Genomic DNA, 20956 nt, shown 5'->3' with positions numbered 1-20956 from the left:
TCTGAAATCGTATTCCGCAAAAATTTCTAAGACCATTATGCCAAATACCGATTATGCCAAATAACCATTATGCCAAACAACGTTATGCCAAACGGTATTATGCCAAATGACCTTATACCAAGCGGGCCACCCGCAAAACGGTATTGATTGTCATATGAAATTTATAATTAATGTTTTGTGTTCGATCAAAACTGATATTCCTCAGAATATATTTGGATAATATGAAATTCTACTCCTCAGATATTGTAGTAAAGAAACGTTTTATTATGTTTACGGTTTTGTCTTCGACTCATCAGTGCATTAGCAGTTTCAGTTGAACTGCTAGTGATGCCCCGCAGATCAACATAAATTGCTAAGCAACTTAAAACGCTACTGCCATAGATAAATTATACTATTTGGGCCATACCACGTGGTATTCGAGCTCCCAGAGAAAATGTCATACATTGACGAAAATCGATAGCTCTGTTAAATGTGCGCACGCAGATTCTAATGAACGAGAGTTTGCTGAATTAATATCACAAGAACTGCTTTAGGGCATATTCAGGAGTGTTCTAGTTCTAGGTGCATAATTTATGTCAGTTTTAAAATTTAAATCTAGAAATTATAACAAAATAAACTGGCAGCCCCAGCACCGTTTTATCAGTGTTTCAAATATAGAAAAAATAGAACGGCAGCGTATACCAGTTTTAAATTTGACAGTAGAACTGTTCGAAGAAATAAAACTAAAACAGCTTGCTGGGGATACGTTTGTTTCAGTTTCAGTTATATTATAGAGCACCCATATGAATCTTGCAGCTGCTGAATTTGCTCAGTAAACAAATACAACATATTATTACCTAGCTTATTATTAAGAAATATGGCATCACAACGACGATTGTCTTGGCGGATTGCACACTGATATCATCATGTTTTTTATCGAATAAGTAGAAATAATGATTGCCGTTTCAACCTTCCGAGTGAACGGACGTGCTTTGTGTTTACTGCGAAAGCGTTGAAAACCAGTGCCGTGTGTGATAAAGTGACCGGACGATCAAAACTAGATTGCTATTGTGTAATAGACAATAGTGCTTTTTCCTGTGAGAGGTTTTATGCACATTATATACTGAAGCAGTGTATTGTTGTGAGCGGACGATCGAAACAGTACCGTTAGCCGGTGATTGTTCGATCGATCAAAACAGGCCCAGCGGTGTACGTGATATCACTGTGCGGATTAAAAAAGAGTGTGCTTTTTCCTCTCGGAGGTTTTTTGCACACCATCGCAGCGGCGATACGCCGATCGACGAGGGCTAGGCCTTGGTGGCCCCCGTTGGATTTAAGTTAAGTATCATTATTTAGTTTTTTTTTTCCTTCCTGCATTCGACTGTTCTATTTCTCCCCGATTCACTTATTTCTGTGCGGAGGTAGCTCCGCAACATGTCTAGTGTAAATTCTGACCCCCCCGTTCCCGATGATCAAATGGAGACTTCCCTTGACTATAAAAAGTCTCGCATAAAGAGCTATCCGGATGGGCTCGCACTACCGGCCGGTCCTTATGCGGTCTATTTCCGGACCAAATCGAAAGAAAAAAAATTAAATATTTTAAAAATATCGCGGGACCTGTCCTCGCGATACAATACTATAAAAAGTTTTGATAAGATACGTCCAGACAAGCTCAGGGTCCTGTTTACCAGTTCAAAACAGGCTAATGAGCTCGTTCAAAATGATCCTTTTACGCGGGAGTACCGCGTCTACGTGCCAGCTCGTGAAGTCGAAATCGACGGTGTGGTCACCGATTCGAGTTTGACTTGCGAGGACGTTCTTAAGTACGGGGCGGGTTGTTTTAAAGACCCCTCACTTAAGAATGTCAAGATACTGGATTGCAAGCGATTGCATTCAGTATCGATCGCCGGGGATGGAACAAAGTCCTATCCCCAATCAGACTCTTATCGTGTGACCTTCGCCGGTTCTGCTTTGCCCAACTACATCCTCTTGGACCGGGTTCGTTTGCCTGTTCGCCTATTCGTACCCCGAGTAATGAACTGTACTAATTGCAAACAACTGGGGCATACAGCTACCCATTGCAGCAATAAGCCACGTTGTGCTAACTGTGGGGAAGCTCATGCGGACGGCTCTTGCGGTAAGGATGCTGAAAAGTGTCTCTACTGTAAGGAGGGTCCGCATGACCTCTCTGATTGTCCCGCTTACAAACTGCGAGGTGATCGAATGAAGCGTTCCCTAAAGGAGCACTCCAAGCGTTCTTTCGCAGAGATGCTTAAAAGTGCCACCCCTCCTAAACAGACAACGAACCCATATGCCTGCTTGTCAACTGACGAGAGCGATTCTGACGACCCTTTGGAAGGTCCATCTTCGGCGGTCCCTCATAGCTGTAGGAAAAGAATAAATAAATCCTCTCATAAGCTACCTAGTAAGGGTTCGAAGGTGTCTTCCGAAGGGCTTCGAAAAGTTACAGCTAACGGAAATCGGGACACAACACCGAAGCAAAAAGCTCCTGGTTTCGGAAAACTCAATTCCGAGATGGAATTCCCACGACTTCCCGGGACTACAAAATCCCCAAGCGTCCCAGAAAATCTACCAGAGAACCAACTAGGTGCTGGACTTATCAAGTTCTCTGATGTTGTGGACTGGATTTTTACAACTTTCAATATTTCAGACCCTCTTAGAAGCATTTTAATTGCTTTCATGCCAACAGTAAAAACATATTTGAAGCAGTTGACTGCAAATTGGCCCCTTCTCTCAGCGATTGTATCCTTCGATGGCTAAATCATCCACCGAGGTCACGGATCTAATCACTGTTTTACAGTGGAATTGCAGAAGTATCATCCCAAAAATAGATTCTTTTAAATTTCTAGTAAATAATCTGAAATGTGACGCATTTGCATTGTGCGAAACTTGGCTAACTTCTGAAATATCCTTAAACTTCCACGATTTTAACATTATTCGCCTGGATCGAGATGTTCCCTATGGAGGAGTACTTTTAGGGATCAAAAAGTGCTATTCTTTTTATCGAATTAACCTCCCCTCGATACCAGGTATTGAAGTTGTCGCATGTCATGTTACAATCAAAGGTAAGGACCTTTGTATTGCTTCCATCTACATTCCCCCTAGAGCCTTGGTTGGGCATCGGCGGCTCAGTAATATCATAGAGCTCCTTCCCGCACCGACGTTGGTTTTAGGAGACTTTAACTCACACGGTACGGGATGGGGCTGTCTTCACGACGATAACAGATCAGCTATGATCCATGATATTTGCGACAACTTCAATATGACAATCTTGAATACGGGAGAAATGACACGGATTCCTGCACCACCAGCAAGACCAAGTGCGCTGGATTTATCCCTTTGCTCGACATCGCTACGGTTGGATTGCACGTGGGAGGTAATTCCTGATCCCCACGGTAGTGATCATCTACCGATCGTAATATCAATCACCAGCGGCTTAAAACCATCGAAGACAATCAATGTTTCGTACGACCTCACACGAAATATTGATTGGAATAGCTATGCGACCTCGATATCTGAGAAACTTGAAAGAACTCTACAACTTCCTCCGGAGGAAGAGTACACGTTTTTGGCTGGCTTGATTCTCGATACTGCGATTCAAGCTCAGACGAAACGTGTACCCGGCGCAAAAACTAACATCCGTCCTCCCAACCCGTGGTGGGACAAAGAGTGCACAAATTTAAACGCGGAGAGAGCCTCCGCGTATAAAAAATTCAGAAAAAATGGAACACCTGATAATTACCGGAATTACGCGGCGTTAGACGTTAAAACTAAGAACTTGATTAGAGCCAAGAAACGCGGTTACTGGCGTCGGTTTATAGACGGCTTAACGAAAGAAACATCTATGAGCACTCTTTGGAACACAGCCCGACGAATGCGCAACCATAACACCACGAATGAAAGCGAGGAATACTCCAACCGCTGGATATTCGATTTCGCTAAAAAAGTATGCCCAGACTCTGTTCCGGAACAGAAGATCACCCGCGCCGCGACACCAAATACAAACGAATCACCGTTTTCGATGGTAGAGCTTTCACTTGCACTTTTGTCATGTAACAATAAAGCCCCGGGATTAGACAGAATAAAATTCAACTTGTTGAAAAATCTGCCTGACCCCGCCAAAAGGCGCTTGCTGAATTTATTCAACAAGTTCCTCACGGGTAATATTGTCCCACACGACTGGAGACAAGTCAGAGTTATCGCCATCCAAAAACCAGGGAAACCAGCCTCCGATCACAATTCGTATCGGCCGATTGCTATGCTTTCCTGTATCCGGAAATTGTTCGAAAAAATGATTCTGTTTCGTCTAGACAATTGGGTCGAAACTAATGGTTTACTTTCAGATACACAATTTGGTTTCCGCAGGGGCAAAGGAACGAACGATTGTCTTGCGTTGCTCTCAACAGAAATTCAAATGGCATTTGCTCGTAAAGAACAAATGGCGTCAGTTTTCCTAGACATTAAGGGGGCTTTTGACTCAGTTTCTATAAATATCCTATCTGAGAAGTTGCATCAGCATGGTCTTTCGCCAGTTTTGAACAACTTTTTACATAATCTATTGTCTGAGAAACACATGTACTTTGCGCATGGTGATTTGTCGACAATACGATTCAGCTACATGGGTCTTCCTCAGGGCTCATGCTTAAGCCCCCTTTTATACAATTTTTACGTAAGTAATATCGATGAATGTATCAACACATCTTGCACGCTAAGACAACTTGCCGACGACAGCGTTGTGTCTATTATAGGACCCAAAGCTGCCGATCTCCAAGGACCATTACAAGATACTCTCGACAACTTATCATCATGGGCTCTTCAAATGGGTATCGAGTTCTCTACGGAGAAAACTGAGCTGGTTGTATTTTCGAGGAAGCGAGAACCAGCACAATTACAGCTTCAACTAGGGGGTGAAACCATAGCTCAGGCCTTCACATTTAAATATCTCGGGGTCTGGTTCGACTCCAAAGGCACCTGGGGATGTCACATTAGGTATCTGAAACAAAAATGCCAGCAGAGAATCAACTTTCTTCGTACAATAACCGGATCATGGTGGGGTGCCCACCCAGGAGACCTGATCAGGTTGTATCAAACAACGATATTGTCCGTGATGGAATACGGATGCTTCTGCTTCCGATCAGTGGCGAACACTCATTTCATCAAGCTGGAAAGAATTCAGTATCGTTGTTTGCGTATTGCCTTGGGTTGCATGCAATCGACTCATACGATGAGCCTCGAAGTGCTGGCAGGCGTTCTTCCACTGAAAAACCGGTTCTGGGATCTCTCATATCGTTTGCTCATTCGATGCGACATTTTGAATCCTCTGGTGATTGAAAACTTTGAAAGGTTAGTTGAGCTTAACTCTCAAACCCGTTTTATGTCCTTGTATTTTGATTACATGGCTCAGAATATTAATCCTTCTTCGTTTGTTTCCAACCGTGCTCATTTCTTGGATACTTCTGATTCTACTGTGTTTTTCGACACATCCATGAGAGAAGAAATTCGTGGAATTCCGGATCACGTGCGCCCTCAAGTGGCCCCAAATATTTTTTATAATAAATTTAGAACAGTCAACTGTGAAAAGGTGTTTTACACTGACGGATCAAACATCAACGAGTCCACAGGCTTCGGCATCTTCAATCAAAACATCACCGCTTCTTACAAACTCAGTGATCCGGCTTCAGTTTACGTCGCAGAATTAGCTGCTATTCAGTACACCCTCGAGATCATTGAAACCATGCCCAAAGACCATTACTTCATTGTCACGGACAGTCTAAGTTCAATAGAAGCTCTCCGGGCAATGAAGCCAGGAAAGTATCCCCCATATTTCCTGGGGAAAATACGGGAACATTTGAGAACTTTATCTGAACGGTCTTATTTAATATCGTTAGTCTGGGTCCCTTCGCATTGTTCCATTCCGGGCAATGAAAAGGCAGACTTATTGGCTAAAGTGGGCGCATTGGAAGGTGATATTTATGAAAGACCAATCTGCTTCAATGAATTTTTCAGTATTTCTCGTCAGAAAACTCTCGAAAGTTGGCAAACTTCATGGACGAATGACGAACTGGGACGATGGCTACATTCCATTATCCCTAAGGTATCGACGAAACCTTGGTTCAAGGGGATGAACATGAGTCGTGATTTCATTCGCGTTATGTCACGACTCATGTCAAATCACTATACATTCAACGCACATCTCCGGCGTATCGGGATCGTGGAGAACGGGCTCTGCACCTGTGGCGACGGTTATCAGGACATCGAGCATGTCGTGTGGTCGTGCGTAGAGTATCGTGACGCCAGGTCGAAGCTACTGGAATCCCTCAGGGCCCGAGGTAGACCGCCTGAGGTGCCGGTTCGGGATGTGTTGGCGAGTCGGGATAGTTCATATATGCTTCTCATATACCAGTACCTCAAACACATTGATATACAAGTGTAATGTGTTATTCCTCGCTCAGAAAATATAATCTCCACCTACAGGTTCGACACTAACATCCGCCCGATTCTCTCGATCCCCGTCCCTGTTCACCATCTTCATTGGAATTAACAAGATCTTTTTTTTTGTCACTAACTTTTTCGTTCCCCTTTCCCTGTTTTTTCACCATCTCGATGGCAACTAATTAGATCTCTGTCGTTTTCAAACATTTTGTTCCCACACCCCTTTTTTACCCCGTTTCCCACAATATTTACTTCTTTTTTTTCATTCTCTTCCGTAACATCACCATCACCGGAAGACCGCTCCAGTCAATGACCAGCATGCGGGCCACCCGCCGGGCCTTCGTAGCCTGGGGGTGTTTCCCGCGGACCCTCACGGACCGAAGAATGCGGCCAACATAGAAAATTACCATCGCCATCTGGAATCATCTCATCCTAAATTCAATTCACCGGCCACTACCGATCGCCAGATACTATATTACATAATGATACTACTCTAGTTTTAAGTTAGACGATAATTAAGATTAGTAAATACCCTTGGCATCTTAGAGCTTAAGCAGTGTGCCTTAATATTATATTATATTATTGAATAAAAAAAAAAAGTAGAAATAATATTTAGGAATTAATATTATTCCAACTCAAACTGAGCAATTCGATGTCTCCATCGTTCAAGGAACAATAAATAATAAGAAGGAGAGGAAATGTTGATGTTGAAATGGTCTGGGATTCAGTCTAAGCAAGCGATACGACCATAAAATAAAGTATGTTATTTCATAAAATTCATTCTGGAGGTCCAATTTTCGATCACTTTTTCAATCATTTGAGGGCGTATTGAATACACGTTGAATATTGGTTTTCAAAGCATCAATCAAAAATGGTTTCATGTATCCCCACAAAAATAATTGTGTTCCGTGTACGACGTCACTAACGCATCAAATCATCATACGATCTCCGCCAAGAACAGCATCAACGGACAACAGAATACTTAATTACGAAAACATTCATTATAAAAAATTATTGTTAAATGATATGTAATATTATTCACAGCATGACACACCGCACACTCGTCAGATTCACTCCAATATGAAGTTCAGTGTGAAATTCAGTAACACACTTATACATACAAACTGACAGTACACTTCTTATACATAAAAAACAAATCAAACAATAATCGAAAAGATTCAGGTTTTTTTTACTAGCCTTCAGCTGGTTTTTTCCTGACAATAAATTAATTGTATACCACAGCTCAAAGAGTGCGAACGTCTTTCTATCATTCAGCGCGCATTATGAAGAAAGTACCCTGTATCGATTTTAGATTGCTCTTTGCTTGATGGTGATTGTTTTCGGCTAAATTATTGCTACGTTTCTGATTTCCATTGTCATCGATTGTCACTGTTGGCCAGCCGCTAGGGATCCTAATTGGAACACGGACAACGCTATTGCGAGCGTACAAATTGAGTTTCGTCAAATCACACGAAAACACGGAGGTCAATTCACCGCTCCATTTCTCAAAATAATGCTGTCGTTGAAATGTTCTTTCAATAAGTCGATAGTTTTGGCCGCAGTATGACAAGTGGCACCATCCTGTTGAAACCACACTTCATTGATCATGGTTCTGTGTCGGTTTTCATTCACGGTAACGCGTCGTGCTTTCTTTTTCTTTTTAAATAAATAAGGACCGATTATTTCACCAGCTCACAGACCGCACCAAACAGTACATTTATCGGGATGCATCGGTGATTCTTGAACTGCGTATGGATTATCTTTGCTCCAAATACGACAATTTCGCTTGTTGACGTATCCAGTCAATCAAACATGCGCCTATAAAATAAAACGTGAAATACTTTAATATCTGGAATGAATTACACTAAGGTTTTTTTATGCGGTTTTTTATGCGACTTTTTTTTATGCGAATTTTCAGATTTATGTGATTTTTTATGCGATACGTTTGGAAGATCATAGAAACATTTTGCATACCTTCGATATGACTATACGGAAGGTGGATGTAGCAAGTGCCTTTAAACAGGGGGGGGGGGGTGGCATAACACCGGAACTACTTAACGGATTGTTATCAAACTTGGCACATGTATTTCTTGCTATTTTTAAGGAGGTTATAAGAATATTTTGGGGGGGGGGAGGAGGGAGCGTAGCAAGTGTCCCTAACAAAGGGGGTCATTAAAACAATTATCTAATTTGTCGAGAATCGAGTACTTTTTGAAGACCATAAATACTTTTTGCACAACTTAGATATAATTATAAGGATATTTGGTGGGGGGAGGTTGTAGTAAGTGTCTCTAAAAAAGGGAGTGTAATGTTTGTAACTGCATAGCTCTGGAACTGCAGCACGAATTGCTATAAAACACTGAATACTGAACGGATTGCTATCACACTTGGCATAGCTGCTTTTTGCTCTTCAGAGATAGTTGATAGTTGGGGGAGGGAGCTTAGTAAGTATCCTCAACAGGGGTCATGAAAAAATTTATTTAATTTGACGAGAATCGATACTTTTTGAAGACCATAGATACTTTTTGCGCAACTTAGATATGATTATAAGGGTATTCGTGTGGGGTGGACGTAGTACGTGCCTCTAAAAAGGGGATGTAATGTTTGTAACGGCACAACTCCGGAACTACTGAACGGAATGCTATCAAATTTTACACAGCTACTTCTTGCTCTTCAGAGCTGATCATTAGGACATTCGGAGGAGAAAGTGTGTAGCAAGGGGTCAATGACTAAATTTATATAATTTGAAGAGAATCGACATTTAAACTAGAAGGAGGGGTTTGTAAAACATGAGAGTGGCAAGAATTTCAAGGTCGTTGTAGATAGTATTGCTTTTGTTAATTTGAATGCCACGCAATTTTCTTTAAATAATTTCAAAAGATCTGGTTCCATTATACCGGGAAATTCAAAGAACTGATGGAAAATAATCTTTATCTTTCTATGAACGCGAGTATATTCAAATCTCAGCATAACTACAAAACAATCAAACGAATCGCCACCAAGTTTGGCACATGTACCAAGGGTGGGAATCGATATTTATTGAAAAGCACAGATACTTTCTACACTACTCAGGGTAATCATGGAGGAGATGTGTAGTAAGTTCACTGACAAAAAGGAAGTTAAATCAAAATAGACAAGAAGGTTATTTAGAGGGTGAGGGAGTGTAACAAGTGCCCCGAACATGTAAAGTGTAAAGGAAAATTGATCGGGTTTTACGGAAAATTGGTACTTCTTTACGAGTGCAGCATATTTCTAGCAACTAAGTGAGGCTCACAAAAATATGCACAAGAGAGAGGGGGAATAAGTATGCTCAACAGTGATCTAAATGGACGAAATCATACAATAAATGTGCAAGTTTTTATGTAAATTGAGAAAACAGTCGACCCAAGGTGATGGAAATAAGTTTACAACAACATTTGTATGAGCTGAATCGTTATTCTATACGTTTTCCTCCCCGGTGGGTGACCCACATGGTTAAAGCCGAAGCAAAATAAATTATATAAAAAAGTTATTCTATAGTACGAATGTAGTTATGAAGTTAAAGTGCCTTTCGGTATCAAATAATCATTATCAGATGGAAAATGTTGAACAATTACGTGGAAGTAATGATGTCATAAAAATATTTATAAAGAGGAGAGAGTACACACTTAAATTGGATTACCGACCTCAGCTGTTCAAATCTCGGTAAGAGATATTTTCGGTAAAAATAACGTTTCATCACAGTGGTACCTTAAGGTACTGCTGTCAACAAATGTTCATTTGTGCTGATATATCAGTAGAATGAGAATGTTCGGTAGTTCGGCTGTTCAAAACTCGTCAAAATGTGGAAGAATTACCGAACGAAATTAAGTGTGTAGCAAGTGTTTATAGCCATGGAAGCCAAAGGTATTGTATATCGAATGTGACGAGGATGTACGAAAGTACGTTACAAGCACATATACATATGAAACTCGGAGGTTACTAGGAAGGTAGATCTGAAATAGGACACTGATCATTCGCAATTTGAACATGAACGGAATATTGTTCAATCGGGTTTTCGTCTAAGTTGTGTTTCATTACAATCAGAGTATCAATGAGGAGGACAGTTCCCAGATTTTTTTTCGGCCTTGCCTTCCGAAACATTTTCGAGCAACGCCGGGTAATTCAGCTAGTAAGTTTTTAAAACTCACATTCATTGATTACTTGACAGCTAAAAAAAGCAACTTCCACTTGCAAAAAGTGGAGCCGATCAGTTGACAAACACTATTTAAAATGATTACATAATCATTCTTAGTGATAAAAAATGGTCAAATGAGTAGCGTTTTCAAGAGCCACGTTTTACAGGGTGACTGTGACTACTACAGATGTGCATATAGAAAAAAAAATTTCTTCGTAATGCAGTGAAACCGACAAGATCTAAAATTATCAGCAACCCGGTCAAATTCGTGTCTTAGTATTTGAATGAGCCAATCAATCGCTCTTCATCTCAATATCAGTCACCCTGTATATTTTACAAAGTCCAAATATGTATAACAAAAAGCAAGATTTATGTCTGCCATTTTCTTTCGTGTGTTATCGTTCTACTCAACTTCACCGAAGCGTTCCAACCAAAGTCAACTAAATGCGATGTCGTTCTCAGGAAAAGTTCTCATCCCCATATCGAAAGTGAATGGTTTAGAATTGACTCCCGCTTGGGAAATGTCCTGACGGCCTGAACATACCCACACACACACACGCACAAACACACCCATGCTCACACGCATACACGTGGGCTTAACCTTTTTCCAACTCTGGTGATAACCTGCCCAGAGTTTCTTTCGGGCCGGCGGCAAGCGATAGCTTAGGTTTGGTCGTAAGTTATAGCTTCCAACTATGCACAAAGCGAAAACACTTGACATATTTATCATGTCAGGATCAAAGAAGTTACATTTCTTGCAGAATTAAACGGCTGTAATGCGTGTTGGGAAATCGTTGGGCAAGCGACTGAAAAGACGTACCGTGAAGCGTTAAATGTGCTCATTTTCTTCTAACCAACTCGATGGGATGGAGAATGACATAATCTTGATTAATATCACTGATTCTGCGGAGATTCCTTCAGCCTACGCACGTGGAGCACAAGTCTGTGCTGCATTATGTAACGTTTTAATCGATACGGAACACTGGATCAACGAAATATGGTTAGATTGTTATCGAAAATTGTTCAAAACGTAGAGAACTATAATCTAAACGACTATCTTGTACACTAGACTTGCAAGGCAATGTGGATAGTATTACGCAGATTTCTCAAGGGAGAAGTACCTACTATATCAAGAATTTGGAGTACTTCGTGCATAATACAGAAATATAGATTTTAGCACTTGACCAGCTCGTTGACTTTTTTAATAATTTTATAGGTGTTTGTAAAAACAATTGAAATTAAATTAAAAGGAAATAAATTGATTAATTTGTTTAGTGAGCGTATTTCAGAACTAGGAACTCTGATGGTCTATTAAGCTAAGGCTAAGACTAAGCTAAAGGAAGTGTTCAAGTCTCCAAGTATCAAAGAAGCAGCTTAAGTTGGAGTGATAATTGCTAAATCAGTTGATCAGGCCTGAATGCAAAGACGTCAGTTGAATAGTCTCATTGTGACAATGTTTTCATTGTGCTAATTTTTGACTTTCCATTCAACTTTAAAATTATGTATTTTGAATGTTCTTACGTACTTGTTAGCAATTTCAACTGAATATTTATAAACGCCTTACGACAGAATCATTGAGTAATTGTAGATAATCACCAATCATGTTTTTTCAATTTATGAAAATGTTCTAACAAATGGAGAAGTTTTGAAACTAGTTTGAAGCTTCTAAGGTCAATGAAAGTTTTTGAATGTCATTATTCTTCATTTTAAATCCCTCCTTATTTAACATTATTATGAGAGTGTACGAAAGTCTACTAGGGTGACAGGGAAAAATTTCGTATGGTCGTATGGTCCGAAAGTCTGTCAATAAATTTTATCCAGATCTGCCTTCCGCTTCCAGAATTACACGTGATATATAAAAATGAATTGAAAAATATGCACCCCATTTTCTCAGAGCTCACTGCGCCGATTTTGACAAATTTATAAATTCAATCAAAACGCTTTAGAAACTCCAAAATTTCTAAAGTTTCATCCTAGATCCAACATCCAGTTTGCATGAGCATTATTTTACAAGTGATGTTGAAAAAAGGTAACATTTTTTACGTTTCGTCTTAGACCGTTCAGTGCATAACAGTTTATGTTGAACTGTTATGCCACCTACCTGGTCAACATGAACCTCTGAGCAGACGTAAAATTAATACTTTTTGCAGCGAACTCTTGTTTTGCACCGAAATGCAACTACTCTGTATAGAAATATATATTATTATAATCAGGGTCCCTGAGAGAATATTCGGGCCCGGAGGGACTGCATATTACGGCTCCCTAAACATGAGAATTAAAAAAAATATTGTGAGCAGGGGTATATCATCGAATCAAGAGATTTTTAAGTACATTATTTTAACAATAATCCTGGCCTGGCATCTTTCTCATATAATAATAATCAATTAATCAAGCACAAAAAAGCAATATATTTTGTTTCTTAAATGTTGTTTTAAATTACTTTCATCAGAGATTCTAGAAGCGAGCGTTTTTGCCCTAGTTGGTGAACGTATTTTTCCGAGAGTTTAACAAATAAACTATTAAACACTACTTCAAATTTTCAATTGAAACAAAAATACTAAAGAGAGCGGCGACATAATCATAATTGTCTTGTTGAACGAATTTGCTGCGGTTTCAATTAATTTATTTTTGTACTAACTGAATTAAATTTTCAACATGCTAAACTCGGAAAATCGGAACCAAAGACACATTTTCATTTCATTTATCAAACAGCTAACGAATGCTATCGGTCAATGACATTCTTTACTTATTTACCACCTGCAAGGCCGATCTTATTCAACTCATTCGTCGGTATCACATACACGCCTGTTTTCTTTTCCGAAGCTATATAGGATGCATAGATGAAACAACAATTTAATTAAATCGGAGAATGTTGGAAGCGTCTGCTTTTGTAGGAATGAATTTGATTGCTTTCCTGAGCTCTTGTACGGTGCAGCAGTAGGTAAACCCTTTCCGCAGATCCTGGAACTCCTTCTGGCCCCAACCGTATCGATTGCAAACATCATTGCATAGATATTCCCCACTCGAAGCGTAGGGGTTATTCAGAGTAATCAGAGCAATCGCCGAGTTCGACGCCGCGTGGAACAAAACCTTCCAGAACCACTTGGGTGCCTCAAGCTGAGAGTTTTCCGCCAGTGTTATTGGAACCATCCGACCGTTGACATCTGGAAGGGTCAAAATGTCGTACACTCCAGTAAATACTTTCACGGTGTCGTTTAGCTTGGCTGCAATGCTCCGAGCGGCATTCTCTACCCGAACCCAGTTTCCCACGTTGATTATCTGATGAAAGAAGAAAAGATTTGATTTCGCTTTAATGATCCATGTTTTCAGATTATTTTTTCTAGCTTAACTCTAAAACGCATGAAAATCTATAACTAAACAAATTTGACAAGAATAACGAATCAGTAACAATCAAGGAATGAAAATATTTTTTCAGTTAGTTTTTTATCACAATCCTGGTCTAAAATTTGAACTTCAAATCTGCACACTTAGAAATACACCCTACAGCTGAATGTTTGTTCAGTGATCTTTGACATTAGATTACGATTCGATAGGTTTACACCAGAACAACGCTTCCAAATCGTGAAAATTTATTTTGAGAGCAATATTTCAATTCGTGAAACGCACTGAAAATTGCGTTAAAGTCATATCTAAAAACGAAATTATTTCGAACTTGTTGACAAGTTGAGGGCCGTTATGGTAGAAGTATATTCGTATTGCCATTTACTAACACAACTAATAAATCAAAATTGTCTTGAAAACAAATTAGATGATATTGTTTACGTATTTTCCATCGTAGCTTTTAATGACGGTTTGAAATTATGTCGTACGTTCGAGCCCCGACCTGGAAAGGTTCTTAGTGTCAGTAGGATCCATAGTACTAGCCATGCAATGATTCTATACACTAAGAATCGGCTGCAAAGTCTGTTGAAACAGAAAGGCCAAATTCCACAAAAGGAATGTAATGCCAAGACTTTGTTTTTACGTCACCCTGTAATCCGAAAACTGGAAATTGGATCTGGATTAAATTCTACAAAAATCTATGGGATTTAAATTTGAATCTAAGCTAGTAAAAATCGGTCAAGAAATCCCTGAGAAACCCACGTGAGTACAGTTTTAAGGGGTAAGGGATAAACAGTTTCGGAAAATCGTTTCTTTTTTACATTTTCTTGTAGTTTAACATTTAAAAAATATTGTGAACTAGATCCTGCAGAATCTACTGAACCGATTCTTTTCAAACTTAGAACAAATTTTCTTGGTATAAAATGCATCCCCCCCACGTTTTTGAACATTTTCCATTTTCATATTATGGTAGTTTTTCACCTCAAAATTGGCAGAAAATTTAGTGTAAGATCACCTTTTTCTGCTCAAGTATGCCACGAACTAAATTTAATTTAAGAACATTTTTGATTTCAGATAATTCTACGCCTAGTTATCGTGTTCACCGCTCAACGTGATTCTCAAAAGAGGATATGGGGAATGCTCTGTTACCACCCTATTTTTCAATATTAATATACGGAAATTTAACTAAATATTCTTTAAACGATGCTTTATAATGTAAAAAAAAGTTTGAATCAATTTTTTTAAGTTGTTTCTCCGTAAAAAAATACAAAAAAAATCACATTTTTATCCTGTACTTCCGGAGTTGGATCATGACAAAATTCAATGGCATTCTATGGTGTCAAAAATCCATTTCCATCATTTAAATCTTTGTTTTGATAACTCAGTTCAGCCATATTTTTAAATTTTCTTGTACATTGTACCCCTAAAGTCGGCTACGGATAAAATTCAATATCGTCAACCATTCATTTAAAGTTTGAAAAAATTGGTTTTATAATCTCCGAGAAAATCAAGTACACATTTTTGTCATACACGGAAAGAAATCCGTTACTGCTGTTATGATTAGAAAATCATGAAACCAATCATTTTAACTTATCATGAAACCATGAGCAATAACTCTTCTCCCATGAAAATTAATCATGGTTCGAAAATGCGTTACTTGAAGAATGCATTTCTTTCAAAGCTCGTAAATCTAATTTTCTACCCGATTATCACTTTGAACCCTCTACCTCAAGTGATATGATAGATTAATAGAATAATGGTAAAGCAAAAAGCAGACATTGAAAAGCAAGACCCACCCCACCGTATGATATAGAATTAAACATCACATAAAAATAAAGATAATGAACCGAAAATTGACATCATAAGAGACATGTTACATTTTGTTCGAATGTATTCTTACATATCTGATGTGATTGTTGTTGCTAGAATAATATTCCGCGAGTTAGCGTTTAATTCAATTGTGAATTTGGACCAACATCTAACGAAAATCTGAAAAATATATTGTTCAACCACTTTGATTTATTTGTTTCATAGATATAACAACACAAGCTGTATTGATGCGCCTAAATATTACAAATAAGACGATTTTTTTGCAAGAATTCGACATAAAGTTTCTTTTTAAGAGGCTTGATTCACTCGTGTTTTTTCAAGCAGTTCGTTTAAGTGTTTAAATTCTGAAACACAAAATCAAAACTGAAGTAATGAACGCAAGTAAACACGTTGTCTCTTGCGTCGTCGTTTCTACAAACAGAATAATTTCATCGAAGTTCGTCGTGCTTTTCACTGAATTTATATTGCAAAAATATGACCATCGTTGCAAAAATCACACATAACGCCTGAATTTATGTTGCAAAAATTACCATCGTAGCAGAAACACGCATGAAGTTATACCCAACAACTTCAAGTGCGTTACGTTTAAACATAATAGAAATCAGTCCAAATGGATCATGATCCGAGAAATTTTATTCATGGTGAATTATCATAACATGAAAATATATTATTTTCCTCAAATCAAGACTCGTTTCGCTCATTTCAAGAATCGGAATTTTGCCCGTGTATACACACATACCGCACACATGCATTTACCGCTCTCAACGAACTGAGTCGAATAGTATATGACACTCGAACCCCTGGCTCGCGATTCGAAAGATGTTTTTCACAGTAAGTGCATAGCTTTCTATATGATATTTAACAATAAATCGAGGGACAAGAAAACAGAAAAAAGCCTCAACTTGCTCGAAAGATTAAAAAGTTCATAGTTTGCATGAGCATACAAGAAAACATTATTGCGACAAAACAGTACGTACACTGGAACCTCAATTTACGCGCAAAGCCCAGGATGCGTAAATTAAATGGGAGCGCCGAAAGCCATTTCGCCGAAAGTCGTTTCGCCGAATGCCATTTCGCCGAAAGCCGTTTCGCCGAAAGGGTCATTTCGCCGAAAGGGTCATTTCGCGGAAAGGGTCATATCTCATGCATGTTATGTCTTCTGTATAATTGATGTGGCGCAGCCACATAACCGAAGCCAAGATGGCTCGGCGGCACAAAGCCGCCGAGCCGACGCCAGCTGAGTCGGCCGCCGACCCGCCGTCGGAAGCGGCGGCCTCTTGCATACAAACCTGTAACCGCCTCGTTTGCCCGGTCTACTCAAAGCTAGGTTTCTTTGCTTTGGTTAGGTCCGAACGAGCGGTAGCGAGGTCGGACAGCACATGAACCAAAACGATGCGCGTAGCCGCATTAGATATTTTTTCATTTTCACTTAACAAACGTAAAATACCACCTACATTTGCCTGGTAGATACACCTATGCAGTTGCTTTGATGCTTACTAGCTAATAGTCAACAAGTTTTCTTGGGAAATACAATGGTAGGTCAACAAAAAGGGTGTTAACGGTATCATCTTTCGTTTGTCTTCGATTTAAATCAATTTTAATTACGATTTCAAGACGTTTTCAGGATTCGGCGAAATGACCCTTTCGGCGAAATGTCATTCGGCGAAATAACCCTTTCGGCGAAATGGCTTTCGGCGAAACGGCTTTCGGCGAAATGGCTTTCGGCGAAATGACCCTGATCCAATTAAATAAACCATCGAGTTATTTCAATTTTTTTGCGAAAAAAGGGTTCAATTTTTTTGCGAAAAAAAGATAGCTGTTCGAGGAAGATTTCCAGTCGTCCAAGAACTTCGGTGAAAACAGATCTTAAAATGTACTCGAGCATTTAGCAGTCTAAGTATAGTTTTCCAATGCTGATCATAGTCGTAGAGCTACCAACTGCTTACTTGGGTATATTGATCTTTCCTAGGGACATTTTCAGTCGTCCAAGAACTACAGTGAAAACAGGTATTTAGATCTACACGAGCATTCAGCAGTTTATGTACAGTTTTTCAATTCTGTTCATAATCGTAGAGCTATATACTGGTTACTTGGGTATTTTGATCTTTTCCCGCATGTGGTATCATGAATATGGACCGAGAAATATAAGTTCGTTACTGCCGTTATTCTTAAGGCCTGAACTCCAAGTAGTTTTTGGATGGCAATCACAATTATTCTGCTGATCGCATGTGGTATCACGAATGTGGACCGAGATCGATCATTTCGTTCCTGCACTGTACTGTGTTACACAGGTAGATCTTAAGGCCTGAACTCCAACTAATATTTGGATGAACCAGCACTCAATAATAATTCGTCGCAATAATTAAATAAATTGATCGAAACACAAAAAGTATAGACCACAATCAATAAACTCGCTAAAGTCATCGGTTACATTGGTAGAGCTTAAGACCTTTTTCCAAGTAGGTTTTGAATGTTCGAGTTCTTCTACAGATCTTATCACAGTATGTCAATATTCTGTAATTAGTCCTACGAGTACATACCACACTCAATAGTCATACAAAAGTCACCCGTTAAGTGATTATATACAATATCTGTTTCCAAGAGAATTCTTGGATGCCCGAGATCTTATTTAGATTCATCGAAACTAAACAATCTAGTACCATACTTCGTTTATTTTTCATTTTCGCTCTAAATGACGGTTGAAAATATTAAACACATCTTACATTAAAAGCAATATATTTTAATATACACTGATCCTTTTATTCAAGTCTAAGTTTGTGAAAATCGACTTAGCTGTTTCATTCTGAAAATGAGGAGAGTCCCGTTTTTGAGTTTTCGACTACTATTTTAGGCACTTCCGAAACCGGGAGCTGGGAACCGACATGGCTGAAATCGGTTCGTTTGGCCAGCAACTAGCATGACCTATAAAATGAAACAGTTTCAAACTAAATTAAGAAGGATTTTTACGTGTTTTGCTTATCGCTCTATATGATAATTTGTCATTTCAATTTTTTGGACATTTTACCTCGTTACTTTCGAGTCTTTCTCAGTCAATGTTTGCCGAAAATAACAAATTAAACCGAGTTACCGTGTAGCAATATATTCTATCTTAACCATCAGATAGTTGAGTTTGGGAGAACGTGCCAGTGTAATATATACATATCACATTTTCAGCAGACTAATGAAACTCCCTTGATTTTTCCGGCGAGTGGTACTACTAACAATTAGTCGTTTTATATACCATTATGATCACAGATGAGTTGTGCTTAGAACAACCCATCTTTTAGGATCAGTACAAGTTGCTGCCATTCATTAAATTACCACCTAAAACACTACTTAAACAAAGTATCGTCATAACTTTGTTGGCTTGAAAGCAGTGCGTTTTTAGAATAGCTAAAAAATACCAGTTTTGGAAAATGACACTTGAGTTCAGTAGATAGTAATAAACATATTCAAACTAGCCGAGCATTTTGTTCATTATTCATTAATAGACGTCGACATAAACAAATAGTTGATATGAGATTACTATAGGTACAGTAGCCCTTTCAAAAACCTTTTTAAAAAATATTGACGTGAATTAAAGAACTTTAATTTACCTGCCACTCGGGAGCTGCATTAATATAGAAGTACGTTGCTCCTGCCCAGGAATTCAGCACACTATCGCCATCCGGCGTAAGATGACCTTTGGCAAAAAAAGATGATGAAGAAATGTATTTTTCTGCGAGTGTGTTTGATCCCAGTAGCTGCGCCAATCTTTCTTTCTGAGCGTTTTGTGTGTAGACTGAAGAGAACCGCACTTTACTGTTCAATCCACCAACTTTGAATGCCGGGCGATCATTGTTTATTTGACCATCTATGGGAGAAGTTGACCATTATTTTCTACTATAATTCTATGATCGATGCTTTCTTCTGACCATTAATCGAACGTCCGAGGATGTCGTGGTCCGTGTAGATCACTGAAGATTTTTCCAAGCTGTAACAAGACTGGAAGAATTTAACGAATGGTATTCCGAGAACTTCAAATCCAACATCAAATAAGGCACCTGTTCCCCCTGCACAAGGACGATTCTGTGCTTTGATCGCACTAGAAATACTTGATGAACAGTTCAGCTGATTAAGTTGCTTTTTCAGGCCTTTTACTTCGAATTCCTGATGTTTCACACAAGTAATGTTTGCAAGATGCTCCTTCACTGTGAAATATCTATACATATTATTTACACTAACAATGATGAGATAATATTCATTACATACGCTCAGCTATCTCATTTTTAACATTGGAACAACCAATCACAATGTTTTCTCCTTCTTTTAGTTTAAAATATGTTCCTTCTGGCTCTAGTAAATTATAAACTGCTCCTTTTGATTTGAGTAACAGTGGTGACTTTTCGTGTGTAGCATTACTACGCAGATATATTCGGCAATCTGAAATAGAGGATTCATAATCCTTAATTGTCTTTTGTGGTACCCTCAAGTTCAATCTCAATTCATATTTAAAATCTGTATCATCAATCACCATGTTTTATTCACTTTGAATACAACAACTAACTATCACTGTTGGAACTCATCATCTCCCAATAGTGACGTAACGCAAAATTTACGGACTAACATATCGCGCATATGACTTGATTACCAATCTTAATTTTCATATAATTTATCTAATGATGCTAGTTTTTAAATGCTAGAAACACAAAATAAAAACCTTCTGAGCCATTGGAACTTACCAGTAGCGAGAGAAACATAAACACAAACACAAAGCAAAATGCTTACTCTCAACATTGTCGGCTGATTCATAATCAACGCCTCAGTACCTACAATACAATTAACGATCAGCTTACGTTAAAGGTTGACACTAAACTGACTCAATTGTGAGCAGAATGTGGTGATAAGCGCACAAGTAGAACAATCCACAAAAGTAAATTTATTGTGACATAGAGTAACTATGAGTACAGTTCGAGGAATGTAGAACTAACCGTTACACTGCAGCTTGACCAAAGTAGCATTCCAATGAAAACGGTAAAGTTAAACGCTGTCCCTGGCGCAAAGTCTGAGTCATAATGCCGTCATCAAAATGAATTGCCGCGCGGTGTGATATCTTCCCGATTAGTTCCAACAGTAGTGGGATCACACTTTTTTTTTAAGGAAACTTCAAAATCTTTAGATTAATTATCAACATTGTATCAAATATTGATATTAGAA

At 38.8% G+C, this 20956-nt stretch overlaps 1 protein-coding gene across 1 annotated transcript; it reads right to left on the bottom strand.

Annotated features, from left to right (window-relative positions):
• Nucleotides 1-12972: 12972 nt before the first annotated feature.
• LOC131438770 (uncharacterized) lies at nucleotides 12973-20596 on the bottom strand. The gene is made up of 5 exons (XM_058609025.1): nucleotides 20482-20596; nucleotides 20012-20182; nucleotides 19675-19950; nucleotides 19357-19613; nucleotides 12973-13867 (listed from the first exon to the last, which is right to left on the bottom strand). The coding sequence occupies exons 1-5, from the start codon at nucleotides 20549-20551 to the stop codon at nucleotides 13442-13444; spliced, it is 1200 nt and encodes a 399-aa protein (XP_058465008.1). The 5' UTR covers nucleotides 20552-20596; the 3' UTR covers nucleotides 12973-13441.
• Nucleotides 20597-20956: the final 360 nt, after the last annotated feature.

This window comes from Malaya genurostris, chromosome 3 (genome assembly GCF_030247185.1).
Source record: "Malaya genurostris strain Urasoe2022 chromosome 3, Malgen_1.1, whole genome shotgun sequence".
NCBI classification, from domain to species: domain Eukaryota; kingdom Metazoa; phylum Arthropoda; class Insecta; order Diptera; family Culicidae; genus Malaya; species Malaya genurostris.
Note: the sequence above shows the minus strand (reverse complement) of the source record. Positions and strands in the feature narration are given on the sequence as shown.